The 26,135-nt window shown below is 54.1% G+C and overlaps 11 protein-coding genes and 1 non-coding gene across 12 annotated transcripts; 4 read left to right on the top strand and 8 right to left on the bottom strand.

Annotated features, from left to right (window-relative positions):
- Positions 1-715: 715 nt before the first annotated feature.
- Positions 716-2,218, top strand: SETTUDRAFT_171954 (glycoside hydrolase family 5 protein; the record flags this gene model as incomplete). Its single annotated transcript, XM_008029270.1, has 2 exons — positions 716-846; positions 897-2,218. The coding sequence occupies exons 1-2, from the start codon at positions 831-833 to the stop codon at positions 2,216-2,218; spliced, it is 1,338 nt and encodes a 445-aa protein (XP_008027461.1). The 5' UTR covers positions 716-830.
- A 70-nt stretch (positions 2,219-2,288) lies between these two features.
- On the bottom strand, positions 2,289-3,186 carry SETTUDRAFT_117390 (uncharacterized protein; the record flags this gene model as incomplete). The annotated part of the gene is made up of 3 exons (XM_008029269.1): positions 2,289-2,638; positions 2,690-3,024; positions 3,099-3,186. The coding sequence occupies 3 exons, from the start codon at positions 3,184-3,186 to the stop codon at positions 2,447-2,449; spliced, it is 615 nt and encodes a 204-aa protein (XP_008027460.1). The 3' UTR covers positions 2,289-2,446.
- Positions 3,187-3,519: 333 nt separating this feature from the next.
- On the top strand, positions 3,520-6,057 carry SETTUDRAFT_171952 (uncharacterized protein; the record flags this gene model as incomplete). Its single annotated transcript, XM_008029268.1, has 2 exons — positions 3,520-5,789; positions 5,843-6,057. The coding sequence occupies 2 exons, from the start codon at positions 3,520-3,522 to the stop codon at positions 6,015-6,017; spliced, it is 2,445 nt and encodes an 814-aa protein (XP_008027459.1). The 3' UTR covers positions 6,018-6,057.
- A 422-nt stretch (positions 6,058-6,479) lies between these two features.
- On the top strand, positions 6,480-7,436 carry SETTUDRAFT_20467 (uncharacterized protein; the record flags this gene model as incomplete). The annotated part of the gene is made up of 1 exon (XM_008028705.1): positions 6,480-7,436. The coding sequence occupies one exon, from the start codon at positions 6,480-6,482 to the stop codon at positions 7,434-7,436; it is 957 nt and encodes a 318-aa protein (XP_008026896.1).
- Positions 7,437-8,104: 668 nt separating this feature from the next.
- SETTUDRAFT_163737 (uncharacterized protein) lies at positions 8,105-11,243 on the bottom strand. Its single transcript, XM_008029267.1, has 5 exons — positions 10,252-11,243; positions 9,562-10,196; positions 9,394-9,515; positions 8,211-9,338; positions 8,105-8,121 (listed from the first exon to the last, which is right to left on the bottom strand). Exons 1-4 carry the CDS (start codon positions 10,835-10,837, stop codon positions 8,288-8,290), a joined length of 2,394 nt encoding a protein of 797 aa, XP_008027458.1. The 5' UTR covers positions 10,838-11,243; the 3' UTR covers positions 8,105-8,121; positions 8,211-8,287.
- A 1,145-nt stretch (positions 11,244-12,388) lies between these two features.
- SETTUDRAFT_163736 (uncharacterized protein) lies at positions 12,389-13,197 on the bottom strand. Its single transcript, XM_008029266.1, has one exon. It carries the CDS (start codon positions 13,184-13,186, stop codon positions 12,740-12,742), a length of 447 nt encoding a protein of 148 aa, XP_008027457.1. The 5' UTR covers positions 13,187-13,197; the 3' UTR covers positions 12,389-12,739.
- A 643-nt stretch (positions 13,198-13,840) lies between these two features.
- On the bottom strand, positions 13,841-15,403 carry SETTUDRAFT_91473 (uncharacterized protein; the record flags this gene model as incomplete). Its single annotated transcript, XM_008029265.1, has 1 exon — positions 13,841-15,403. A coding segment is annotated over one exon (1,563 nt), but the record flags the coding sequence as incomplete, so codon positions are not given.
- Positions 15,404-16,449: 1,046 nt separating this feature from the next.
- Positions 16,450-18,327, bottom strand: SETTUDRAFT_20464 (uncharacterized protein; the record flags this gene model as incomplete). The annotated part of the gene is made up of 1 exon (XM_008028704.1): positions 16,450-18,327. The coding sequence occupies one exon, from the start codon at positions 18,325-18,327 to the stop codon at positions 16,450-16,452; it is 1,878 nt and encodes a 625-aa protein (XP_008026895.1).
- Positions 18,328-18,788: 461 nt separating this feature from the next.
- Positions 18,789-20,315, bottom strand: SETTUDRAFT_137188 (uncharacterized protein). Its single transcript, XM_008029264.1, has 2 exons — positions 19,816-20,315; positions 18,789-19,764 (listed from the first exon to the last, which is right to left on the bottom strand). The coding sequence occupies exons 1-2, from the start codon at positions 20,120-20,122 to the stop codon at positions 19,085-19,087; spliced, it is 987 nt and encodes a 328-aa protein (XP_008027455.1). The 5' UTR covers positions 20,123-20,315; the 3' UTR covers positions 18,789-19,084.
- A 1,672-nt stretch (positions 20,316-21,987) lies between these two features.
- SETTUDRAFT_t36 lies at positions 21,988-22,068 on the top strand. Its single transcript has one exon. It is a non-coding gene; the product is annotated as a tRNA-Ser (tRNA).
- Positions 22,069-22,454: 386 nt separating this feature from the next.
- SETTUDRAFT_163734 (uncharacterized protein) lies at positions 22,455-23,686 on the bottom strand. The gene is made up of 3 exons (XM_008029263.1): positions 23,595-23,686; positions 23,179-23,543; positions 22,455-23,111 (listed from the first exon to the last, which is right to left on the bottom strand). The coding sequence occupies exons 1-3, from the start codon at positions 23,617-23,619 to the stop codon at positions 22,485-22,487; spliced, it is 1,017 nt and encodes a 338-aa protein (XP_008027454.1). The 5' UTR covers positions 23,620-23,686; the 3' UTR covers positions 22,455-22,484.
- Positions 23,687-23,894: 208 nt separating this feature from the next.
- On the bottom strand, positions 23,895-26,068 carry SETTUDRAFT_163733 (uncharacterized protein). Its single transcript, XM_008029262.1, has 5 exons — positions 26,019-26,068; positions 25,807-25,967; positions 25,667-25,757; positions 24,185-25,618; positions 23,895-24,137 (listed from the first exon to the last, which is right to left on the bottom strand). Exons 1-5 carry the CDS (start codon positions 26,051-26,053, stop codon positions 24,023-24,025), a joined length of 1,836 nt encoding a protein of 611 aa, XP_008027453.1. The 5' UTR covers positions 26,054-26,068; the 3' UTR covers positions 23,895-24,022.
- Positions 26,069-26,135: the final 67 nt, after the last annotated feature.

Below are 26,135 nucleotides of genomic sequence, written 5' to 3'. Positions count from 1 at the left end.
ACGAAAGCCCATCATGAAGCCAATGTATATATTTCTGGTGAGGAATCCAAGTTGACATTTCCATTGCATGTCGGCGATCGACGCTCGTGTATCCGCACATGGACAAATGCGCCCCAACTTGATCATACCATTTTCCCCATGTCCCTTCTCCGACGCTAAGACGGACGCCCAGCCTCCGCGACCAAAACAGCTACCTTCTACCCGCCTTGTGTTGCTTCAGGAAGCCCTCCGGCACAGCCACTCCAACGTCTTTTGCCTCCGTACGACATGGCCATTATGGATTTGTTCCGGTAATTAGGGCGGCGGTTTCTCCGCACATGATGTCAGTCGTGCATGGTTGCTTTTTGTCTTAGACCCTTCCAATCAGGCGTCTGGGAGACCCATATATTTTCCCCAGGAAAAATGGCTCTTTGCTGCAAGGCCGCTCGAGTAGGTCGCTGGAAAGATTCTAGCTCTGCTTAGAGCTCATGGACGCTATTTACCGCCTCGATCCTATTCGTGGGGTATATCATGTCAAGGCCATGAGGGACTACTTGGTTGGCGTGGTACTGGCCGGCCGCCGGCATGCGTGCTAGATGGATGGCGGCGGGCCGGATCCGCTGGAAGTGTGTATTATATATAAGCTCCAACCGACGTCTGTCCAACATGCTTGGTCAATCTTGGTTTCTTGTTTGTGGCTTGTCACGATGAGAACCTCTTTGCAGTTGCTTTTGGCCTCGCTGGCTGTGGGGTCGGCTCTACCAAGAAGTTACCATGGTTCCAACGAGAGCGTCATCGCTGACGATGACTTTGTTTTTGTTAATGGGACAAGGCTGTATAATAAAGATGGAATGTACTATCTCACGGGTAAGATGATTATTTTCACGACACAAACTTGAAGATTAACAATGCTTCAGGAATGAACTACTGGGCATGTATGAATCTTGCTGCAAGCGACTCGGTAGGCGGAAACTACGCTCGCCTTGTAACGGAGCTGGATCAGATGGCTGAGCGTGGAATAAACCATCTTCGTATCATGGCTTCGTCAGAAGGCGCACCGACACCGCAGCCTTTTAGGATGACACCCGCTCTACAGCAAGCCCCTGGCGAGTACAACGAGGAAATCTTCAAAGGTCTCGACATTTGCCTTGCTGAAATGTCAAAACGTGGTATGCGCGCTACCATGACCCTCAACAACGAGTGGCAGTGGAGCGGTGGCTTTGCCCAATACGTGTCGTGGGCAACCAACAACACCAAAATCCCGTATCCCCCAAGCTGGAATCTGACAGCGCCGCCTCAGCGCGAGACGCCCGGCACAGGATGGGGAAACTACACCGTACAAGGCGTTGATGCGGCTTCGTACAACGAGTTCACCGCATACGCCAACCTGATTTACAACAACACGCAAGCAGAGCAATGGTACAAAGACCACATCAAAACTGTCATGAGCCGGCGCAACACCGTCACGGGACGTCTTTACACCGAAGACCCGACCATCATGACATGGCAGCTGGCCAATGAACCCCAGCCGTCTGATCAAGTAGGATTCACGGGTCCCTACAATATTTTCCTCAAGCCTAATCCAGACGATTTGCTGTTCCCGTGGGTAGACCGGATATCGCGCTACATCCACTCCATGTCAGCGCGGCAGCTCATCAGCGTGGGCCTCGAGTCCAAGCAAGGCGAGTACTACTTCAAGCGGGTGCACAACTTCTCCACCGTCTCGTACGCCACGACGCACTGCTGGGTGCAGAACTGGGGTGTCTACGACATGTACAACGCCAGCGAAGCCAACCTGGCGGCCTCGCAGAAGTTCGCGTCCGACTTTGTCAAGAACTCGAGTGCGTGGGCCACCGACATTGGCAAGCCCGTGTTCCTCGAGGAATTCGGCATGGCCCGCGACAACTGGGAGAACAAGGATAAGGAGTACCCTTATTTGAGCAGCGCGAGCACTACGCACAAGGATCAGTACTTTGACACGATTATCGGGGCCGTCATGCAGGATTTCATGAATCATGGCCCGTATATTGGGACTTGTCCGTGGGCGTATGGTGGTATTTATCGCCCGGAGACGCAGCATGCGGATGAGTTTGGCATGGTGTGGGCGGGTGACCCGCCACATGAGAGTCCGGGGTGGTATGACCTTTATGACGATGACATTGCCATGGATATTGTGGAGAAACAGCACCGGGTTATTGAGGCGTGGATTGCCGAGAATGGGGACGATGACTGTGATTGAGGTTGAACGGTAGTCAGTAGATTGATTACTTGGAGAAGTGCATCTGAAGACGAGTTTGACTTGGTGGTGAAAGAAAAGCAAAGGAACAACGGCCATGTCGGTTTTGAACATTTGCGGTCGCATTCATGCCATTCATAGTTTGGTGCAGCCTGTGCATGCAGTGCAAATGCACTCAACGGCGACGCTATACAAGTCGAATTCAGTGGTATTGTACACGCTCGGTATTTCTTACAAGAACCGTGCGGGCGAGCTCTTCTTCAGCACCAATGGATGCCTGTGCACGCTGGGCATCAGACCCAGGCCGACGGCCCTCCGTATGGCCTTGGCAATCTTGCGCTGGTTCTTTGGCCGCAGTCCGGTGTCCTTTGAGTGCTTGATGCGCCCCATTTCGGTCATGTACTCGGACATGATGGTGAAGTTCTGCCGGCGCCGTTAGCCGTCGTCAACCTGCCGCGTGCATTCCCTCCGCACCTTGTATTCCATAACAGGATTGACGCCTAAGACATCAAAAGCATCCTCCTGCGGCTTCTTGCGTCCCTGCTTCCACTTCTTCTGCTCCGTCCCGCTCAGATCGTGCGGCGCATACACATCGCCGGGCTGCCATCTGCGGAAAACCTGTCGCTGGTACTGCGCGAGTCGCTCTGACTCGGCGAGCTCGCGGGATGGGGTCGAGGATGCGCGATCGAGGCCTACACTGCGGACGAAGCGTGAGGCTGCGGATTCGTTGGCGCGCGGCTGGCTGGCGGCGGGGGCATTGGCGGGGTGGCGGGCGGCAGTGCTGTTTGCGAGGATATCCAGGACATCCTCTGGAGCTATCGTGTTAGAGAGGGGCGGTGGTGAGGAATCGACAGAGGCACAAGAATGGGAATTGGCTGCGCACCTTGCTTCTTCGCGCCCGACGAGAAGCACCGGATGCATGTCGCGCGTGCAGAAAGCGCGGGCCGGATGGGCAGCCGCATCAGAGACATGTTGGCGGGGCGCTCTCTTTTCACTGTCGCTGTCGCTGTCGCTGCCAAGTGACTTTTCGATATGCGGCGGCGTCGGCGGCCGGAGGTTGATTAGGTGCGTGCCTGCTTTCTTAGTTAGCGCCATATCATTTCACCAGGCCAGGACCTGCCGCCGCGCTCCCCTCCCCATTCGCCTCCCCCCGCAGTCTGCGCCCGCCCTGTCGCCCCGTCTTCTTCGTGTATATATCGTTTCTGCGCCCTGTTCCGCCCCATGGAGACTGCATTCCCGTAGATAATCTGCGTCTCCTGCACGCCAATTGCTCTTTCGGCGACGTCACGGCTACTACCGCCACCATGCCCTCACACTTGACCCGCGTCGTCTTTCGCAACCTCATCGCCAACGAGCCTCTCTTGTACCGCGGATGTCGCCATCGAGCCATTCACCCGCGCGCACTCAGCCAGCATGGCACCCGGCCCCTCACCCACACGCAGCGTCGCACATTCTTCGGCAACCTCTTCAAGCAGCAGCGCAAGCTGAAGCCTGCCGAGACCCCCGCCGGACTCGAGAAGATGACCGAGGTGACATACGCAAAAGACAATGCCCTCAGACCCCCCCAGCCATCCGAAGTCGCCCAAGCCATCAAGGACTTTTTTGCCCTGCGAAAGGGAAAATTTGAAGACTTCCACGTAGCGAGCGCCTACCAGGCACTTCACTATCTGCAGGAGAACCCCAAGGACGACGGACAGGCCTGGCTCACCAGAAGAGAGCTAGACACTATTTTGGACGAGTTGATGGTAGCCCCAAGACGACCAGACGTGGTTGGCAAGTGGCATATCCCATTCGGCCTAATGCTCATTGACGAGCTTGCAAAATCAAGCAGTGAACACCAGGCCCAAGATGGAAACGAAAGCACCAAGGAATCCGATGCAGCATTCGACATGTACCTAAAATCAAAGCAGATTCAGCTATTGTCCCTCTTTGGTGCTGCTGCTGAGGCCAGGCAAATCGCCCTCGCCTTCTCCTTCGACCCCAAAGCAACCGCTGCTCAACAAAAGGCTTGCACAAGCGCATGGAAGACTGTGCTTGCAGGCGTTGTCAAGGAAGGTAACCCGGCTGAAGTACAGAAAACGATAGAAATGCTAGAGGCCTGTTCGGTTCCCCTGACGGTGCAAATACAATCGTCACTAGTCTCATTCTATGCCGAGAAGGGCGACGTGGAAAGTGCCAAGTTTTGGTATACAAAGCCAGTTTTCAACAAGTTCGGAAGACCCGCGACGATCCCCGGGAAGACAAGCTCTGTGTTGTTCAAGGCTTGCGCCGCCACCAACGATCTAGCTTTTGGTCACCAGATGGTTGCCAATCTGCTCAAAGGTGAAATGCCTAGCAAGGAATCGTGGGACGCCATCTTTCTGTGGTCGGTCGCTATCGGCAAGGGGCCCGACGAGGTCAATCGCATGATCGATGTACTCATTCGCCGCAACGATCAGGCGCGTCAAAAAAACCCCAAAATCCCTGTCATCCGACCAGACATTGATACCATCAACACCTTGGTAGAATACTGCATGTCGCAATCAGACCCCTACTCTGCTGAGCGTTACATCGTTTTGGGTGAGCATCGTGGTATCATCCCAGACGAAACAACCTACACAATGCAGATTACATACCGCATTTCGGTTGGAGATCTCGATGGAGCTAGGGCTGCCTACTTCAACCTTCAGGGCTGCTTCTCAGGCAGCGATCGCAGTGTCGCGGCCATCAATCAACTAATACTAGCTCTCTGTGGATCCAAGCAGCACTACTTTGACGAGTTGATGGCCATGGTAGATGATCTACATGAGCGCAAGGCCAACTTTACTCCCGAAACCGTCGCCGCACTTACCCTCTTGCATCTTCGGAGGGGCGAGATCCCGGATGCCATGGACCTTTTGCAAGTGCATGCGCATCAATACGCACCAGTTCAGCGAAAGATTATCCAAAAGGCTCTTTCTGTATTCATACTGGATGGCGAAACCAGCACAGCAGATGCTTGGGATGGCTACCAAATTATACGCAACGTCTTTCCCGAAACGCCCCGTGAAGACCGGATACCCATCATGCGCAACTTCTTCGCCAGGAACCGGTCGGACATGGCTTGTCACGTCTTCTTCCACATGCGCAACCATATTAGCCCAACCCATACTGCCACAAAAGAGGTTTATGTCGAGGCCTTTACCGGTTTCGCTCGGTGCGCTGATGCCGAGTCTCTAGAGTTGACACATAACCAGCTGAAGCTGGACCTCAGTGTGGACATGGACACGAAGCTGCGCAATTCTTTGATGCTTGCCTACGCTGCCACTGGTGAGAACAGGAAGGCGCTCATGTTCTGGAGGGATATTTGCGAGTCAAGGGAAGGCCCTTCGTACAACAGCATACTCATAGCCTTCAGAGCCTGCGAGGGTATGCATTTTGGATCTGACCATGCCAGATCCATCTGGGCACGCCTGAAACAGCAGGATATTGACATTGACAAGCCCATCTGGACAGCTTACATGTCAGCCATTGCAAGAAACCACAATCATGACGAGGCCATGGCTCTTATAGAGACGGTGGAGGACGAGTATGGCTTCACTCTAGATTTGCAAATGTATGTCTCCTTTGATGGACCATTCTTTCTATCAGCATGCTAACAGGGCCCAGCCTAGGTAGTTGGTTCAACTGTACTGCGAATGGCGAGAAGCAACAACGCGTCGAAGCATGGATCAAGAAACGATACCCTGAAATCTGGGATGAAATGGAAGCATTGGGCCATTGGGTTACAATGGATGGGTTCGGATATCGACAGTACAACATTAACCGCGACCTTGATCCATAGATGATGTATAATAGTAAGATCAGAATTCGGAGGTCATAAACCCGCAACCTTTCATATTTCCGTTGCTGAACGGGTGGGCAGTGTTTGGTATCTACTGTTTTGCAAGTGACTTTTTACTGCTGCGAAGACTCGACCAGAGCTGAGTGAGCCCGCGCTATACACAAATAACGTAATACTCTCACCTCTAGCTGGTGATTTGATTGCCAAGAGTAGCAAACAGTGAACGCGCGCGGGCTCTACTGCTGCCTTCACCATCACACCCGCCACCCACCCACTCAGTATATAACGCGAACCGCCCTCGCCAACTTTGCTCTTTCCTTCCACCTCAGCAACTACAACCTGAACCTAAGTCTCACTTCAAACCTATTGCCGACACCAATTGCATCACAGACAACCGATACAAGGCAAGTGACTTGATTTCCACTCGATTTCGAAATAGCTAATACCTGGGCAGTAGCCGTCATGCGAGTCACCCACCTCATGTACGGCCTCCTCGGCCTGGCCAGCTTCACTCAAGCCGTACCATTCCCCGAGTCTGACTCTCCGACGTCTCTCTCCGCCGAAGTCAAGGCCAGCCAGGATGCTCCACACACTGTCGAGGCTCCGATTGCCACTCTCGAGTCCAGCGACACCAACAACGCGCCTGCCCTCGGCGACTTGGACACGGCCTCCAGCATCGCCCCAGGCCCGCCCTTGGTCAAGATCTTCCCCAAACACCACAATGGATACTACGCGTACCTCACCGAAGCGCACTTTGGCCTCTGCCTCACGCTCCCCTCCCACGTCAAGCACGACGTATCCTTTGTCCTCAAGGACAGGGGCATCGAGTGCACCTTCTACAACAGGTTCTGCGAGGACTTTGATCACGTCACCACGCTGGAAGAGTTCTCGGCCTACTTTCTCCTCGATGACGATGTGGGTGCGCTCGCGGGCAACGTCCGCTGCAAGAAGGTGCCTCATATGCCGGTTCCGCCGCGCCGGCGCTCCGTCCCAGGTGAACAAGACTCGGGTCGTCAAGGAGAAGCGCAGAAGCAGTATGCTCTTCCCGCAGATGTGCACGTCTCGCGCATCGAGTCCACCACAGTCTCGGCACTCATTCCCGCTCCGCCCGCGCGCCTCAACCCCGGCGACGTGTACGTGTGCGCGAACATCAAATCACCCGGATGTGCGCTCATTGCCGCGCGCAACATGTGCGTATCGTTTGGCTCGAGGTTGGCGTACAAGGCGGCCGAGATCCAGCAGGCCGGTGGCTCCTTTTGCAAGTACTACACCAAGCCTGGCTGCGCGGATGCAGACGAGTACTTTCGGTATACGACGCCGCCGCGCAACGATGAGATTGTGAGTGGATGGGGAGTCGCCAAGATGGCGGCTGTGTCGTGCTTTGCCATGGGCATTGATGGGGATGTGCGCGAGGGATGAGTGATGCGTGGATATGGATACCGTGGATAGTCTGATGGACTTTCTCTACAGACTCATCTGACTCGTCTCAAGCAATCCCCCAGACAGCCTTGGAGCAAAGTAACATACCACAAGGCCTCTGAGTAGTAGTAGTAGTAGTAGTTCACTCTGGTACTGGCACAAAATGGGAAAATGAAATCTTCAATTACAATCACAATCACAAGCTCATTCATCCTCGTTACTTCTTTGTCTTGCTCGTGAAGAAAAAAAAATAAGTCACAATGAAAATACAGCAACATGCATTGCATCCATGCATACACATACATGCTTGATGATGATATACTACTCGATTTCATTATTTACTATTCCACATCTACACATTTCGTATACCGGCATCCATCCAGCCAGCCAGCCAGCCAGCCAGTTAGCCACCTACTCTGCATAAACCATTCTTCGCATCCCATGTAATTATCCATAATTAAGTATGTCTGTATGTAGTAGTAGTAGTAGTAGTAGTAGTAGTAGTAGTAGTAGTAGTACGTTTTGTCACCCCGCCAAGGCAATGCTTTGCGTTAGGGATTTGGGTTATCGTAGGGGACATGTCAAAAAAAAAACGAGAAAATGGGTTGATGAGAAAGTGGGGGGAAAAAAAACAGGGCTCAACAACTTTGGCTGGAAAATGAACTCCAAAGAGAGAGAGAGAGAGGAAAGAAACCAAAAAAAGGGGGGGGGAATCGTCGAGGGAACCAGAAAGGGAAAAAAAGGGGGGGGGGAATCGTCGAGGGAACCAGAAAGGGAAAAAAAGGGGGGGGGAGAGTAAGTACAAGGAGAGAGATGGACAAATCCACGTCGTATCACCCTTGCAATCCCCGTTAATCCCGATTGATAACCCTCAGACTTCTCCTCGGATTCAGCAGCACACCTTTTGCGCCCCAGAAACACGGCTCCTGTCCGTTCAACAGACTATCGACAACGCTGCCCTCGCTATTTCTTCGGCCCCACGTTTCGCCTGGTCCGCCATACGCCGTGGTGCCGTTTTCCCTCGCAATGTCAAACGAGCCGCCGCTTGGGCCACCCTGGCTGCTTCCACCGACTGTGCCAGGTGTGCGTTCCGAACTCAGTTTTCCCGACGAAGAGGCATATGTGCCGTTTTTCTCGGCAGCGGCGTTGGCGCGTTTTTGCTGCACGGCGGCGTGTTCCTTCCAGATTTTGACTTGGCGGCGGTAGATCCAGGCGCAAAAGGCAAAGTAGGCGGCTATAACAAAGAAGACGCCGGCAATGACGCCTGCAATAATGGCACCAATGTTGGGGCCGTCATTACCTCCAGAAGGGTTTCCGTAGAGTACGTTGGTGATGGTTGCGCCGTCCGGGCCGGTCACGGTGTAGGTTTGCGGTTTGCCGGTTGCGAGGGGGCCTTGTGTGGCTGTTTGTTGAGGTGCAGTCAGCGTTGCGCCGCCGGTCGGTCCACCTCCGATGACTTTGCGTACGGGCTCAGGGACTGCGTAGCCGTATGAACCTTGTACACCGGCGTCGACGCCGTATCCTCGTTGGTTGATCTGCTGGGCGAGTGGGTTACCGGTGCTGCCCTTGTCATCCTTGTTGTATCTCTGCAGCGCGTTCTTTGCTGTCACGGCGGTGAACTGGTTGCTCCAGCTGAGACTGCTCATGTTGAAGACGTAGATGCCGGGCGTGTCGCAGCCGAGGTCGGTATTGTAGCCGCCCAGAACAATCATTTGTGCGTCCCAAGCCTGGCAAAGATGTCCGGCACGGGGAGGAGGAATACTCGCCTTTGCGGTACCCTGGTCAACTTCGATCCAAGTGAAAGACGGGACAGACAGAATCCACATATCGTTTCGCTGCGTCTGGTTGCCGGCTGGTGTTAGGTCCTGACCGGCGAACATGTAGATGTTGTAAGACGAGCCGCTAAAATTTGCATTAGATTGGGATGAAAGTATAATGGCGCAGCCGGTCAACTCACTCGGCAGCGGCTGCAACAACAGTACAGGGATTAACGCGGTATTCAGGCGTGTTGCCTGCAGTGCTCTGCTTGTACCATGTCGATGTCGCGATGTCGTAGACGTCGATGGTGTTCATTTGCGTCTGCTATGGTCAGAATTCTGATCAAGCATGTGTGAATCGAACTTACAAAAGTAGCATTGTCACCACCGGTGAGACCAATCAACAAGCCTTCCTTGCCAAAGCCAGGGACGTACACGAGAGCACTATCCGCGCGCTGAGGAAACGAGGCTGTATTTTGGAGTCCACCGTAGGTGATGTTGCGGTACACACCGTCCGAGCCAGCCGTTTTTCCGTTGCCCAAAGATTCAACATTGTCGTTGGTGCGGCCAGGAAAGGTGAATTCCAACAAGCTCTTCAAGTAGACTCTTGCAATTTGGTTGCTCCAGTTTTCAGTCGTGAGAAAATCCAGGTGGCCAGCAAAGTAGAAGCCTCTGCCCAGCGTGCTCACAGTCAAACCAGCACCCTCAGCAACGCGCTGTACCGACTGTCCACCGCTCTCCGATTCAGTTCCAGAAGAAGTCTTCGGGTCTGGATGTTCGATCCACTGTTTACTTCCAATGTTGTATTCCCAAACCGAATTGTTTCCTGCTTTGACGATGGGACTGTCTGAAAACTGACCGCCATAAAGCCATAGCGAGTCAGGAGATGCCCAAAGCTGGCCAAGCGACACAGCAGGCGGGCCGACGGGCTTGGGAAGACCAGTAAGAGCGGGCGAACTAATCTGCCAGGACTGAGTAAGGTCGAGAGTGAGGAAGTCGTTATCTGTTTCCAGTTAGTGCTGTAGATACACAAAAAGCATGGTGAAAAAAGAACTCACTCCACGTGTTTTGCGTCTGCTGAGCCTCGGTAGTCCTGCGGAAGCCGTACATGTACAGTGTACCGTTCACGACTGCGCTCTGACCACTCCATCGCCTACATGCGTCGGTAGGACTATCCTCGCGTCTGACGAGAACCGAGTTCTCAGGGCTGGCTTCAATCGAGTTGGCTGGGATCATGCCACCTATTACACCAACGCGTTTGAGCGGGTTGAGCTGCATGATTGGCAGCATCAGAGCCAGCAACAGACTCAGCAGTCCCAGGCGATAGATCTTTGTGGGAATAAAGGTTTGCGTAGCAGAGGTCGTCATGGACGGCAGCGAGTCGTTTGTTTCGTCTTCGTCATATACCGACTCCCATTCATCCTCATCGTCGCTTAATTTTTCTCCTCTTTCGTCAAAGATGCTGTTGTGGCTTCGGAACCTCAACACCTTGGCAGGCCGCAACTTGCGCAATGCCTCGCCATGTGCGCGCACCGGACTGCGCTCTTCTTGAATTTTGCTCTCATCCATCAGCCCAACCTCTGCAAATACCGACATGCGGCGAGCCGGTGCATGGGGCGCGGGTTGTGGTCGGACTCGCTCCATGGCTCCCAATTTGTCGAAAGCGAGAACAATGCAGCAAGGCGGAATGCAGAAAACGGGCGGCCCAGGCGGTTACGAGTCGAGATGGATGGTATGTTGCTCCAGGTGTGTTGCTTGGCAGGTGCTGGAGTAAGTATACAGGCACAGGGGCGGCTAAATGGTCAGGGAAATGACGTGTTGGGCTGAGGAAGCAAGGCGCGCGGCGCTGGCCTTGATTTGGAGTGAAACGAGTGGGTTGACGAAAACGGCGGCGGCGTGGCGAGGAAGGTGCGGGCGCTGATTTGTCTGGGGAGAGTGTCGTCAAACAGCCGTAATGACAATCGGCACGAAGCGAGGGGAGCAGCAGCGCAAGCCGCCGTGTTAGCGAGAGGACAGAGTTGTAGCTGCAGGGGAGAATGAATAGAGGGCCGGGTCGCGATGAAATGTGGGGGAGCGGGCAGTAGTGGTAGCAGTAGTGGTAGTGGTGGCAGTGGTAGTGGCAGGATTGGTAGTAGAGGCAGCAGGACCAAGCCTCGTCGGCACCACCGCTCTTTGATCAGGTTTGGCTTCGCGGTTGGGCCACGAGCGGGGGCGTGTGTGCATATGTGTGTGTGTGTGTGTGTTGCTGACGGAGGGTTGCTGGGCCAGTAGCGGGCAGACAAGCACAAGGGCGGACAAGGGCACGTCATGGAGGGCGGGCGGGTGCTGCGGCCAAATCGGGCGTTCAACGGCATCGTCGGCGCCGCTTGGCTGGCTCGATAGCCTGACATGTGCCAAGCCGCGTCCACGTGAGCGCCCACGCAGGGAGCCTATCGCGGCCCATCACCACGAGTGAGTGAGGCTGGCAAGCCCTCTCTACGTACTTGCTGTACTGTTCCACAGCTCTCTCTCTTGTGCTGGTGCTCTCGACATCGCTATGCCGTGCCGTGCAAGACCCTCGGCCCGCTGTTCTGCGCTATTGCTATTGCTATGCTCATCACTGCATGCTGCTCCATTGCCGCATCCAGCTGATTACGTCATCCATGCTAGCCGCTAGCCTCTCTGCTTCCCTTTCCTTTCCGCTCCACCACCGCCAGGAGCACCCCGACCGCCCTCTCTCTATCTCTCACGCGCCCAACCCAGCCGCCCTCGCGCCGCAGATACATACCATACACCACACATTCCCATGTTCACGCTGATACCAGTACCGCTATCCCCGAAATTTTTTCAATCAAAAACAATAACGCCATGTAACTGCCTGTGCAGCCTTGCAGCACGTAGCCTGCGCTAGCTAACATGGTCGCAACAAGGGAGTGCGAGGGGGCGCGTGGGTGCACCCGCCGTTTCGTGACCCTGAAAATTGTTCCATTCTTAATTCTATTTTTGCCCTTTTTTTTTGGTCCGCTGCTAAGCCGCGACCGACGACGGCCACAGGAAAGAATTCCCGCGTGCTCCGTTGATCGTGGCTGTACACAATATAGACTACCCACCGGTGAGTACGTGTCGCGTGTCTAGAACACTGGAATGTGGCGAGCATCATGCGCACCAAATGCACCCCATCCCCAAGCCGCCTGCCGCCACTCGTGCTCGCACTCGCTTTGTCTTGTTTTGTGCACGCCTTGCCCTGCGCATGCGCCGCGTCTATCGAGTGGGTATTTTTATGGGGTGGTGAGATCTTGCCTGCCCTCGCACTAGCGACCCATACCTAGCCCCGCCCGCTGCGTATTGCCTTCGTATACACCCTCACCAGGCGCCAAGAAAATTTAGGTTGGAAGACGGGTCACCCGATACGAAAAAGCCCTTGTCCGTATGCTTTGCTATGCTTGATTCGACCCTGATCGGCTTATCCGCTCTCTCGGCACACGCACTACCCCAGAGCATCCCCAAATCCTATCCACTCCAAGCTTTGCAACCACGACGCTGTGCCCCTTCGTCAAACATCCACTCCTACGCCGCTCCGTAGTGGTCTTCAAGCTCGTCCCCATGCTCTTCGCTGATAAAGTCCATAACATCATCCACGGTACCGGGAAAGTCGTCGCTATCCACCTCTCTGCCATTGTCGCGAAGAAGTTGAATCAACCCATGCAGCGCTGACTCGAGAGTTTGTCGCGACCATGGGTACCCCTGATCTTTCCGAACATCCTCCCAGTCAATGTCTTCCTCGTAGTCGTCCCTCCGATCTTGCAGCTTGAAGATCAGATCGTACTTGTCGCCCCAGAGCATTTGATCAACGCCTGGCGCCACCAACTTATCCGACACGCCATTCTGTTCAAGTGATGGTGTCGCCGGCATAGCAGAAGCCTGCTTCTCCACTTCGACAGATCCCCGGTCCTCCGCTTCGGCAGACTCCTGCTCACTGTCTTGGGCAGCCTCACTGCCACCCTCTTGTACCATGTCCTCGCTTTCTTCTCGTGATTCGTCGTCTTCTACTTGATCGTCCTGCGCTTGCTCTTCTCGCTCATCTCCACCTTGTTCCTCCTGCAGCTGCTCATCCTGTTCTAGGCCATCTTCGTCTTCATCCTGCTGAGCCCCATCTTCTTGGTCCTCAAGCCCCTCTTCTACCACCTGCCTCTCCGATTCTCCACCCTCCCCGCGCTTGTCTGTTTCCTCACTCTTCTTTTTCCGACCTCGTTCCTTCTTCTTCTTCTTTTGAGATGACGGGACGCTGGTCTCATCGTTGCCATGATCTTGCTCTAGCTCACCATTTTCCATCTCATCCTCTTCCCTACTCGACCTGCGACGCTTCTTGGGCTTGTCAGCTTCCGAGTTTTCGCTTTTCCGCGCCCGTCCACGTTTCTTCGGCGGTGGTGAATGAGCTAGCTCGTGGTCGTCAAGTGCCTCCTCTAGATCCGGGCTCTGAAGCTGATCCGTCGAGCTCTTTGATTTGCGAGATTTTTTGCTTGCTGTAACACTCGCTTCGGGTTCAGGCTCGTCTTCGACCTCCTTCTCGCGCTCGACTGGCCCTTCCTCATCTGAATTCTCAATCCACTCCTGTGACTTGTGCGTGTTTTGAGGGCCTCCAGATCCCTTTCCATTCCGGGCATTCTTCTTTCGACCTCGCCCAGCTTTCTTATCAGTGGCTTCGTCGCTCTGTTTAGACTGTACACCTGACGCTCTGGGCCTGTGTTCTATCTGGATCACAGGTGGATTTTCGCGCTTCTGCAATCGCGCCCATTTGACTGAAGCCTGAATGCGACTACGTGAGTTGCCCATCTCACGAGCCACCTGAGGCCAGTTGATATCTTTACTCGTGTACTCGTCCCGCGGCGGTTGGCCCGACTCGGCGCGGTGGTCCTCGTCTCTCTGTGCAACCGTCGTCACTGCGCGGACAAGAAGCTGTTCTTCCTCCTCAGTCCACCGAGATGTCTTTCGGTTGTCGCCATATTGCAGATAGTCGCGCCATCGGTTCACACAGTCAGGCATGGAACGATCCCCCATGCTGACCGAGATGAGCTTCCATTGATTGGGATACACCGCGTGCAGATTTCGGAGTTGCTCGTCCTCCTCTTCCGTCCATGCGCCGCTCTTGAACTGGTGATATAGGTGACGAATATGTCTCCTCATTCTGTCATGCGAGCGTCTCACCCCAATGCTCCTAATTTCGTCCCAGAACTCTTCACTTTCCCGCGAGTCCTCGAGATCTTGAGGCGACCAGTCACTCTTACTTCGGAAAAGCCCAGGCTGGCCCTGCAACCTGGGATCCTGATAATTCCATTGAATAATCTCAACCAGTTCTGACGTGTCCAGCCCCTTTCGTTGCTGGAAGTCTCTGATGGCTCTGCGAATCAGTTCTTCTTCGTCATTCGTGAAGTCACCCGTTGTTCGTAAATCCGGAGGATGGCCCAGATCGCGGCAGGTGTTGAGTGCGCGTTCGGCCGAAGACAGTGAATTGATGAGGTTGCCATTGCTTCTGCGAAGTCGTCCCACGCTTGCATGGACCGTGTCCGGCGTCTCTTCTGCTGTCTTTCTTCGCTTCCTTTTCTTGGGTGTCTTCTTGGGTGTCTTCTTTTCGCTCCTATCGCCTTCATAAGGAGGGTCTGCAGGAACCTCATCATCACTCGAGACAGGGTCTCTCATGATTTCATCATCGTCAAGTTGGTTGCTGGATGTCCTATTTGGCGACTTGCCAGGTTTGCGCACCGGAGCAGCCCAGTCGTAGACCTCGCCGTTATTCACCGTCTTGTATTTGCTTGCGCTGCGCTTCTTGTGAGAAGGATTCTCTTGTGCATCCGCTTCCCTTTCCTCTCCAGACGGTACGGGAGCATCGTCAACAGGGGGTAACTGAGCCTCGCCGTCCTCGTTCATATCATCCGCCTCATCTGTGGGAATTTTGTAAACGTCTTTGAACTTGGCAATCGGTGTCAGCGGTTTCTTCACTCGCTTCAGTCTTGTCTTTTTGGCGGGCGGAGAATTGCTGTCGTCTTCAATGGGGTCCGTTTCCAGCAGATCTTGTACAGTAGTTGCCGACCTTGGCGTACCAATCTTCCGCTTTTTGGCTGGAGCAGGTGTTACATCTGCCGCCGCACCTGAAGAGCTTCCTACATCTCCAATTCTCGAACGCTTGCGCTGGCCAGACGTGTGCACAGGCGAAGTTGGCTGCTGTGCACTCATGTTTGTGTCCGCAAGTTCGTCCACCGTCTCGCCTGGTAGGACGTCTTGAGTGGCTTGATCCCGCTTCTCCTTTTTGCTTTTCTTGTATGTCCGCTTGCTCTTCTTGACGCTCGAGGGCACTACGAAACTAGACATGGGTGGAGCAGGCGTGCTTGTGGGGATTGTGGGGACCTGAGAGTCGGGTACCTCGACGGCGGGCGCATGTTCGGAAGTGCTCGACAGCATAGAGAGGCGATTGGGCGCTGGTGGGACAATTTCGTCGGCTTCTGGCTGGGTCGCGGGGAAAGGAAACGGGGAAGACGTGGGAACGTTGTTCTGTTTGCTCGTGTCCTGATTCGTTTCTGGGGCCGCTTTTGTGCCCTTCTTCGTCGCCTTGGCCTTGCGCTTCCTCCGCTTCTTCTGCGCAGGTGTAGGCGTGTCGTGTGCGCTGGGCCGAGAAAGTTTCCTGTCGTCGTCGTCGGCGGGGTTGGCGCGCGCGCCCTCGTCAATGAGCTGCTGGGATGCCGCTACGTCATCCATATTGGGGCCTAATCATCCCATGGGTTAGGCGCGTGTTGGCAAAAAGCGTCAAGCTGCGTAGGAAACAATTCTCTCGCGTGTCAAGGTGGTGTACTTACTAAAGTGGGACGATGGCGCCGGGCCCGGAGAAGCTACTGTGGAAGCGTCGGCGCCGCGGCCTGCCGTAGAGATGGGTTGTGACGAAGAAGTCCCCATCTTACGTCGCAGGTCGCTGAATGCCGCATATCCAGGCGCAGCAGTGACCATCTGTGGCGCATCAAGGTCCAGGAGTCGTGGCTTTGCGATATGTTTGATGGTGATGAGGCGCGTCAGCACGACCATTGGGTGTTCCTGGCTAGCCCTGATGCGTACTAAGTAGGCAGCCCCCAATCACTACCACTCACGCTAACCCTTCACCAATCACTGCTCTACTTGATGCACGTCGACTGACTTCACCTGAGAACCTGTCGTTGCTCATGACACTACCAAGGAGACCTTGAACACTACATGTCAAAGTATCCAAGCGTTTTTGTCTGCACCAATGTCTATTAACTAAACACAATCCACGTCCAAAACACCACCCCTTCCATTAGCAGCACCATGACACCAATCCCCATTCCGCCTCCGACACGCTCCCCCATCATTCTCTCGCCATCTCGCTCCGTGCCCGATACACCAGGGCCGGTGAAGATCCACAGCAATGCCGCCATAACACAGGCGAGAAAGCCAAGTGCCAGTGCAACCAGAATGCGGAATGTGCACGGTGCGTACAGAAACTCGATTGCCGTAACCATTGACGGTAGAGGGCGGCTTGAATCTGCAACACGGGGATACGTGTGTTGATAGGGAGGGCGATGCGATGAGTTGGATGCAGCCACCTGTCTTGCCCAGTGAACCCATGCATACCTTGCTTCCCCCGCGTTTGGGTCTCTGAACAGCTTCATCAATCCTACTTCTGTCAGTGAAGATTTGGTTTCTTCCATATCATCGATCCCATCTCCTCTTGCTAGCAGCCCGTCTATGCTTGGTATGCTAGTCCAGGTTGGGTTCCCGCTCCAGATACTACATTGCCTGAGGCGTATGGCACGTAGTCTGCGAGCACCGAATGTACGGCGAACCCAAGACCCCACCAGCTTGCGGTGGCCTGCTTGGAGGTGTTTCGCAAAACACTTGTCGTCAAAAGGTGCTGGGCTTTCCTTCGGCGTTGGCGTCTTCTCGAGGCCACTTGAGCCATCAAGGGAACATGTACCCGGCACGATGACGCGAATCATCTTTTTCTGCATCACGTCGTCGCTGCTTTTCCCCCAACCATACCTCTGTAATCTCAGCCAAACCACACTTTGTGTGCCCTCTTTTCTGGGCACAGCATCCCTTTTTACAACCCCCGGTGTGTTTTCGCTGCAGTGAAACTGGCTTCTGGAAATGCCGTCTTGCTCGCTGGGATTTAACCCGAGCATGTGATTGCCCTTGTGGCCATCATAAGGTGTTCCAAGCTCTTCCACTCCACCAACACTACCCAGCCTTGTGTATTCCTCCCGAGCTTGGCCGCACATGCCACTTTGTGAGTAGTCCCGTTGAGACTGTGACTTTGCGGTAAAATAGTCCTCTTCCGTGTCGGAAGAGTACGGTGTCCTGATAAAAAGCGATGGTAGATATGCAAAACCATCGCCGTTGGCCGACAGCAAAGGCGACATTGCCATGCGCTGACTGCTAGAGGAAGACCATCTCGGGAAGTAAGAGGTCGTGGCCGATCGCAAGTACGTGTATCCATACGGAGGCGACATTTCTGTTTTCGGAACGGCTCGTGACTCGAGTGCACGTAGCGTCATGAGGTGAGCGTTGATGACCGAGTCGGCGAGCGTACTCTCGGACGTATTTCGTCTATGCTCGCCTTGGAGTTTTGGACTCATGGGTAAAGGTGTATGTTGATATTCGCCACTGTTCGGAGAAGAGAACTGACCAGCTCGTTCTCTCTCTTCACTTGGGGGTGTGGCTTCGAAATGGCTGGTCCTGGTTGATTGCTTTGGAGTGGTGACACTCGAACTAGTATGTACCAGACGGACATCGTCCCTGTCCAAGCGGTGAAGTGACATTTGCCTGGCTCTATTCGGGGCTCCTCTAGTCACTATTGGGCCAGGGGTGCCTTCATCCGCTCGATCTTTGATGTCCGATCCTCGGTTGTACACTGAAGACTTGAGCAGTTTTGGTAGCGAAGCTATAGTGCTTCTTCCTATGCTTGTTGTTTTTCGTCGCGATTCTTTGACTTGATCGTGAACGTCTTGTGCCAGATTCTCTGGGAGAATCCCGTCGCCGGTTGAGAAAGTTTGGATGAAACTGCCTACGTTGCTTTCGCATTCGCCGTCAGATGAATCATCGTCAAGGAAGTCATTCCCAACTGTGAATTCACGTCTTGTGCTATTGCTCATAGTAGAATGTAATGAATCCAATCCTTTAGTGAGAGGAATAGATACATGTAGTGGAGAAATTGGAAATGAATGGATGGCGTTTGCGAAAATAGATTTGGGGAAGCAGGGTTTGCTACGAGATGAGGCTCTGCAGCCCCCATTTCATAGTTTTTTACGGCCAACCGAATCGGCCGATGGCATCTGTCGCTTTGCGCGTGCCGGAAGCGTATTCAAGAGATTCGCATCGATTGAAGAGCGATCAGCGAACTTGCGAGACGTGGACATGAAACCGATGAAGAAGAACGGGCCAGGCACTGGCATAGAACAAAGCACAAGACGAGGTCCACTGACGCACAGTGGGGGCGAGCATGCATAAGTCAACGGAGAATTAATAGAACAAAGAAGGCACACACCAGAAGTTGCGGCTCTGCTTCCGGCGCTGTCCCGATCCTGTAGCTGCGTGCGACTCGTGCTGTGGACATGCAATAGTTCGCCAACCTACGGATATGTTGAATCATCTCACTGTCTTGTCGATGCCAGCCCATGACCAAGCCCAGCAGGTGTGAGAAAGCAAGACGTAGCAATAGTGGATAAAAGACCTATTGGAGACGGACAGAGTAACGAACCTATCTAGAAAGCCCTTGCTCTATACGCATGCACTTAGACGAAACTAAGAACGCCATGTGCAATGCCGCCAACTGAGAACCAACATAATACGACCATGATCAAAGAAGAAAATGTAGATCGTACAAGAATCGTTATAAAGGGCGGAAAATGCCTACTCGCCATCTCGGTCAAACATCTTGGTCATTGCCTTTTGCGCAAGCTCTACGCCAGCGAACGTGGCCGCGTTCGCAGGCACTGCTCGTGCCATGGCAGGGCCGATACCAGGGAAGAATGCTTTGATACCACCGCTCGCATAGAGTCCTCTGATTGTACCACCGATTGTTGGTCGGCCTTCAGCACTCTGCAAGCGGGACTTGATGGTGTCGACGGGGAACACGGGTATCCACATGGCAACACCTGCAGCGCCGCCAGCCACCATGACAGCGCCTATGCTGAGCGATCCGGGCTGTCCTGTAACGGGGTCCTTTGGTGTGAGGTTCCGCTTGATGACTTCGTATGTGGCAAAGTAAAGCGCTGAGCCTGGACCGTCACGCGCCAGTGTCATGGCCGAACCACGGTACACTGAGCGGATGCCGCCCTCCTTGTAGAGCTGCCTGACAACATCGAGACCACCAGAGTATTTGGGCTTCTCTCCAGGCGCCAGCTGCTTCTGTCCCTGAATCTGGAGGAGGACCTTGACGCGCTCAAAGGGTGCGGTAATGACGGTCATGGGGATTGCGCTGAAGAAACCGGCAGCAGAGACCTGGGCGACGCTGTACTGGTTGTTCTCGACCTTGGAGACGCTGGAGACGAGCTGCTTGCCGAGGTCGTAGCCCCAGAAGGAGACGGCGACTGTCCCGCATCAGCCTTGCTGTTCCAACGGCTTGCTTGGGGAGTACTTACACATGGGCGTGACACCGACAAGAGGCGCAGAGACACCGGCGTAGAGGCCCCTGGCCAGGCCCTCTTTTGCGATTGTTTTCCTCACGACGTCCATGGCTCCCGAGTAGACACCCTTTTCCGCCGTCTGCATGCGCACCTTGACCAGGTCGAAGGGGTGGCCTACAACGACGGCGCAGACACCTCCCACGCCGCCAGCGACCAGCGCTCGCAGCGACTGGACCGTCGACTTTGTGGCTGCCTTTGCGTCTTCCTTGAGGTCTGCCGTGGAGGGCAGTTTCTCAATAGCGGCGTCTGCTGTGCTTGCCATGGTGGGGGCGTGTCAGGTAGTCCGAGTGACAATTGCGCGTGCGAGAAGTGACTCGGAGATGCACAAAGGCGGCTGGAGCAAGCTGGAGGCTGCGCGATGCCTACCACGGCGGTTTTGAGAGCAAAGGAAATGTGCAGCGAGGACGGAAGCAAACTTGGTTCCAACATGTGAGCAGCTCCAGTGCTCCGGACGCTGGGCCTACGTCGGTTCAGCGCTCGGCTGGCTATTTCGCGTGCCGAGGCAGCTCAGCGCCGAACACGCGCACCCTGTGGGATGGCGCGTACGGTAGCAGCATCCACGTGAGCACAAGACCCAGCCAGTGCCGTCGACGCTAGCAAGTTCGAAAAAACTCTTGGTGGTCGGCAGAAAGAGGTTGGAGATGCTACCCCGCCTGCACCGACGCTGCAGTAGACATGCTCCGGTCCAGCGGGATGCTATGGTACTTACTTGTATTCTGCATGTGTGCCAAACAACGCCAGGCCTAAGCCGCCGCCATGCCCTACCCATGACAGTGAGGCTCTGTAGTGGGCCTCGATACTAGTCGTGCCAAAGCCCAGCCAAGATGGCATGTGAAAGTCGGGATAATGCCGTGTGACCATAAGATCGAGTGTAGCAGTCTTACTTAGGCGTTGGGCTCCCCAAAAGTCACTCCTTCCTCATTCGGTGCTCCTTCACTTCCCAACGCCACACGTGACTCAGCTTCACTCCTGATCCGTGCACGCTCGCCTATCTATTCCTCGTGCTACAAAAGCTCAAACTCCTCCCGCCCTCGCTGCCTCCGCCCACCACACACGAGAAGCGCCGGGCGCGCCTTCAACCGCGCAAAGTCGCCAGCTCGGTCGCGCCTCTTGTGGTCGCTATGGTCTGCTCACCATCTCGCGAGAACGAGCTAGGTCATGGCCGCCGAATCGGCCTTTGGCTGTCGTTACAGTCACGCCTTGTCGGCTTGAACTCTGCGTTCAGCTGGCGTCTCGAGGCACCCCCAAGCCACACGTTCTCAGATACACATCAGTAACAGGGGCATCCACGATGCCAGTGCTCCACACGGACGGACGTTCGCCGCTGCCGGGATCGGTGGATTCGCTGGCCCGAGTGTGTCGGCCCTCGGAAATCCGTGTGACAGTGAGGAGCTCTTAACGGGGCAGGTCAACAGAGTGGCGGGGCTGTTGGCGTACTTAGATGGGTACTATTCTCCCCTCACACTGTCAAGGCATACCATTGCTAACACTTTCCAGTATCTGCAGTTCAGAAGATAACAAAGCTCATATCTGGCGTCTGTATCAGACGAGTGCTCGACCTCCGGATTAACCTACACTGCCTGTTGCCGTCTGTCTGTCCGTAGAAGGAAGCAGATGATAACTTTCAGTAAAGGTGGATGGTGAGGAAAGGCGGGGCTCCTTAACGGGAGCGGTTGAGGGAGTGGTGGGACCCTTAACACACACTATTTTTCTTTTCGTTGGTCCTTCCGGTCGGCTGGAGGGCTGAAGGAGAGAGGATACGATACAGATGCATGCTGTTTACTGGATGCTGCTCCTCATGTTGGGAGAGCAACTTTACAGTGCAACAAGAGCGCGTACGAATTCGCAAACAACTCCGGGTTTGGTGATTGATTGTCACAAGATTGGGTCAACAGTATCATTCCGATCGACCAGCAGAGAGTCTGGAAGATTTGCAGTGAAGAATGGTCATGAAATCTAGATGTACAAAGTCAAAGCAACATACAAAGCCCGCACTCACAGACCCACCACAAGTCCCACTTTCTAATGCCCACTTCTCGATATTATGTCTCAACCCACCTTGAACCTCTGGTCATGTAGAAGTTCTAGCAGTAATATATTTTCTAATTCCTCGCTTTTTCATCAAAAGGCGTTGTGGCGGAGTGGTTATCGCGCAAGACTAGAAATCTTGTTCCTTCGGGAGCGTCAGTTCGAATCTGGCCAACGTCGATTGTTTACTTTTTGCAGTTATGATGTCCTTTTTGCCTTTTTCCAGAGTATGTAGATATATCTCATATCAAATCCAGCCATCCTTGGCTGAAGGGGTTTATATTTTTGCTCTCCTTGTCAAGCTGCATGTGTCTCTGTGAGGGACGTGTGTTTTTGCTACCCGAGAGGCTGCGAAGCTGACGCTCATCAAATGGGCGAAGATGAGAACACTCTACAAGTGGGCTGTTTAGGTGGTCGATATATGGGCTTGGATATGTCGTGAGACACATCCCAGGGGCACTTAAACTCGCAGAACGCCTTGAGGAAATGACTTTATATCGCCCCAAGAAGTATTGTCACAGCATATACACTCCCTGGGCGTGGAGATTGGAAATTGATATTCCCCTCGTCGACAACAATAACTACTACAACTACATCTAACTGATGGTGCAAATCACCTTGCCCTTTGTCTTATTCTCCTCGAGCAACTTGTGCGCGTCCTGAATCTGCTCCCACGGCAGGACCTTTTCTATAAACAGCTTCAGCTTGCCCTCCTTCATCAAGGGAAGCGTGTGCTCGACTAGCTGGTCCCTCAGTTTACCCTGGTACTCCTCGTCGCGGCTGCGCAGACTGCTGCCCACATAGCTGCACCGCTTCCGGATGAAGGCGCTGATATCCGTGCCCTCGGGCAGCTTGGTGCCGCCCATGAAGCCCAGGTTCACAATGACGCCGTCTTTGGCTACGGCCTTGAGGTTCTGCTGAAAGTACGATGCGCCGATGAAATCGACGATAATGTCAACCCCCTTGTTGTCCGTCGCCTTCATCACCTCCTCAACCCAGTTCTGCGACGTCGTGTTGAAGGCGGCAGTCGCGCCCAGCTCCTGGACGGCAAAGCCGCACTTGGAATCCTGGCGCGCCGTCGCGTACACGGCCGCCGCGTCGTCGGAGCGCGAGAGCTGGATCCCGGAAATGGACACGGACGACGCGGCCGCGTGCCACAGGATCGTCTTTCCAGGACTGAATTGCCCAATTAGGTACATGGCTTGCGTTGCTGTGATCCATGTCTGTTGTTGGTGTGCTGGTTAGCCATGTGTCCACCACCTACTTTTTGCATAGAGAGTGTGAATATACCTCGGGAATACCGGCGCACTGCTCCCACGTCAATTCCTGTGGCTTGCGTACCAGCATGTGTGTTGACACGGCAATGTATTCGGCATACGCGCCTCCATAGGCCAGGCCAAACACCTCGTCGCCCTCTTTGAAGCCTTCTTTGCCGCCACCGTCTTCGCTCAGTTCCGCAATTGTGCCCGAGAATTCTACTCCCAGGATCTTGGATGCGCCCGGCGGCACGGGATACTGTCCCTCGCGTTGTAGCAGATCCATGCGGTTCAGACCAAACGCCTTGATCTTGACGAGCGCTTGCGACTTTCCAAGCTTCGGCTTGGGCACTTCGGCAATGTGCAGGTTCTCGAGCGGCCCTTTGCCATTTTTGATGTCTGAGCAACTTTAGCAATCTTGTCCTGTTTCGCGTAAAACTGAATACAGACCTACTGCGCGCATTGTCCCGCTCATCTTGGTGCTGTCTCTGTTCTCGTCGCAATTAAGGTCTGAGTATAAGAAAAGAAGACGACATTCGACCAAACACTAGAATCAAAGAGTCTCAAGCAGGGACAAGAAATAGATGCCTCGGTTTCTGACAGCATCCCGCTTGCTACCGGAATGATTGGTAATGACGTCTTGGGCGGGGCAGCTCCGCGACTCATGAAGCTGACAGCTATAGTGGGGTTCATGTAAATATCGGACAACATAGGCGACGGAAATAAGGTAACAGTTTGTGCATTTGGTATCATACAATCGACATTACTGGCACGCGTTCAAGCACAAGACCTTGATTGCGCTACGTCTGCGAAAATATACAGAACTCATGAAAGTATGCATGCCAACTGCAATTGGAGAACGTGCCTTGCCGTTGGGCTTAGTTGACGAACAAGCTGTCCTCGTTCATATTATATTGCTTGATGAGCTGGGCGAGCTTGTTGGCTTCCTGGGCATAGTTGAGCGGGTAAATGTTCAGCACTTGATACCGAGGCCTGGATTCGTTAGCATCTCTCCAACCAAGTTGCATGGCACGACTTACTTGGGCTGATCCTGGTACATCTCCATCTTCCCCCGCACTCGGAAGTTGAACGTCTTACAGGTTGCCTCCTGCATGACAGTCATGAATTTCTGTGTGCCATTCTCATCATCGTCAATCTTGATCTTCATGGCTTCGTTTGCCGACATGCCAACAATCGCCTGACCAGCCTCATCGAAGCAACTGAGCCAAAGAGTGCCAGTATGATCGCCAACGTTGACGCTAAGCACGTAGCGATAGTTGGGCTCAGGAAACGCAGCTTGGCACTTCTCGCACCACCAAGAGCCAGGGTTCTCTTCAATCACCTTCTTGTTGCAGCCCTGTGTCGAGCATGCAGGATAAGCAAAAGTCGTGTTCTTGACGAACAAGACTGACGCGCGAAGGCTCATGTACGTGGGCGTATCTTGGAGATAGCTCTCTTCCTCGATAATCGCCGAGATTGGCTTTGCATCGTTCTTGGAGCTTCCTGTGGTGGATGCCATGTTCTGATGAGTGGAAAAGGTAGCATTCTGGCCAACTGCGTTGAACCAGCCTCGCAGCTTGTGGGCCTCATCAATATCAGGATCAACCATCATCGAGCCCGAACTCAACAGACTCAGACTGCGGCCGCCAAAGTCGGAGACCTTTACTCCCTTGAATGCCATGATCGATTCCAGCGGTGCATCAAAGCTCTCGGCCGTCTTGCCCCAGATGGTGAGTCGCACCGATGTCTGACTGTCATCAGCTAGCGTGAGCTCTCGCTTGCTAAAGTCTTTGTTGGTGTTCTTTGATGTTATCGTAGTAACTTCGCCGACCTCCTTCAACACACCAATCGTGTCGATTGTTGTATCCTTTTCAACCGAGTTGAGATCGCCAATCTTGGTAAAGTTGAACCGTATCTGTGGTTTGTTCTCTTGATCTTCCGCCTTCTCAACCTCGGTGTCGCGCTCAAACTGCAGCTCGTAGTCATTGGGCAGGTTTGAGAACTGTTTCTTCGCAAGCGTAACTCTGCAGGGCGCCGAGATGTAGTATACGACGCCTTCCTCGAAGACGGGGTAGAGCTTGTCGGCAACATCTGTGAAAGCCGTTGCCCGAATCTCGCCAGTATCATCCAGCAAATTCACACTGAACAGTTTGCCCGTTCCCTTGGCGTTGTGCCACTCCTTCATGTCGCTCTTGTGGGTGCATCGCGCACGGATAGTCCACTTGTGTGCGTAGGGCGAAAGAGATTCGATGGGGTAAAGATTGGGATGTGACGAAGTGCCAGGGTTGCTCTGATGAGTAGGCAGCGAGCGCTGAGGCTGGGGGGCCGGTGCGGGCTTTGACCCGTAGAAGTTGTTACCTGGAATAGCGGCAGGCTGTGCATCGGCGGGCTTCGTCTCTAGAGCCTCAGGCTGTCCAATCTTGTCAAGTTCGCCGTATTGCGAAAGAACCTCAAGTTCCATGATAATCAGGATGCTAACCACGTGTTAGAGCAGCAACATGTCCATGGAGAAAAATGCATACTTCTTGTCCTTGACACGTTGCGGGTTGTACTTGAGGAGGCGTACTATCGAGCCCTTCTTGAGCTGACCAGAAGTGACGATTTCGTTGGCAGCTGCACATGGTTAGCTGATGCTTCCCTGCCTCTGTCATATCCAACACACTGGTCGCGATCATCGTCTGGATGAAGTTGCGAATGTCACTCAATACGACGCGGAAGCGCTGTATGGGATTTGCTTCGCCCGCCTTGGGCTCCATGGTCTTGATCTGCACGCATTGCAGGACCGGGTGCTCCACGAAGCAGCCGCCTGGCTGAAAGATGCTCCTGCCAGGAATTAGCATGGCGTGAATTGATCATGATACAGCAGAAACTGACTGGATAGCGCCTTGCGTGATTGCTTGCTCTGCCATGTTGGGTAGAATGAGTAGGCGTTGGAATGGCGTAGCGCTGTCGTGTGTGGGTGGCGGTACGGCGAAGTTCACAAAGCGCGTC

Source organism: Exserohilum turcica (genome assembly GCF_000359705.1).
Source record: "Exserohilum turcica Et28A unplaced genomic scaffold SETTUscaffold_3, whole genome shotgun sequence".
Taxonomy (NCBI): domain Eukaryota; kingdom Fungi; phylum Ascomycota; class Dothideomycetes; order Pleosporales; family Pleosporaceae; genus Exserohilum; species Exserohilum turcicum.
The sequence above is the reverse complement of the archived record's forward strand: the minus strand, read 5'-3'. Positions and strand labels throughout refer to the sequence as shown.

What these genes read in the sequence shown, in the direction of transcription:
- SETTUDRAFT_163736 (XM_008029266.1), bottom strand. Translation starts at nt 13,186, where the DNA reads ATGGTACAAGAGGGTGGCAGTGAGGCTGCCCAAGACAGTGAGCAGGAG.
- SETTUDRAFT_163734 (XM_008029263.1), bottom strand. Translation starts at nt 23,619, where the DNA reads ATGAGCGGGACAATGCGCGCAGTAG. An exon ending in CGGGACAATGCGCGCAGTAG is followed by an intron (nt 23,544 to 23,594) that starts GTCTGTATTCAG and finishes AAAGTTGCTCAG; the next exon opens with ACATCAAAAATGGCAAAGGG. An exon ending in AGTGCGCCGGTATTCCCGAG is followed by an intron (nt 23,112 to 23,178) that starts GTATATTCACAC and finishes CACCAACAACAG; the next exon opens with ACATGGATCACAGCAACGCA.
- SETTUDRAFT_137188 (XM_008029264.1), bottom strand. Translation starts at nt 20,122, where the DNA reads ATGGCAAGCACAGCAGACGCCGCTATTGAGAAACTGCCCTCCACGGCA. An exon ending in TGTCGGTGTCACGCCCATGT is followed by an intron (nt 19,765 to 19,815) that starts GTAAGTACTCCC and finishes GATGCGGGACAG; the next exon opens with TCGCCGTCTCCTTCTGGGGC.
- SETTUDRAFT_163733 (XM_008029262.1), bottom strand. Translation starts at nt 26,053, where the DNA reads ATGGCAGAGCAAGCAATCACGCAAGGCGCTATCCA. An exon ending in CCAGACGATGATCGCGACCA is followed by an intron (nt 25,758 to 25,806) that starts GTGTGTTGGATA and finishes AACCATGTGCAG; the next exon opens with CTGCCAACGAAATCGTCACT. An exon ending in ATGTACCAGGATCAGCCCAA is followed by an intron (nt 24,138 to 24,184) that starts GTAAGTCGTGCC and finishes TAACGAATCCAG; the next exon opens with GCCTCGGTATCAAGTGCTGA.
- SETTUDRAFT_163737 (XM_008029267.1), bottom strand. Translation starts at nt 10,837, where the DNA reads ATGGAGCGAGTCCGACCACAACCCGCGCCCCATGCACCGGCTCGCCGC. An exon ending in GCAGACGCAAAACACGTGGA is followed by an intron (nt 10,197 to 10,251) that starts GTGAGTTCTTTT and finishes AACTGGAAACAG; the next exon opens with ATAACGACTTCCTCACTCTC. An exon ending in GTGGTGACAATGCTACTTTT is followed by an intron (nt 9,516 to 9,561) that starts GTAAGTTCGATT and finishes TGACCATAGCAG; the next exon opens with ACGCAAATGAACACCATCGA.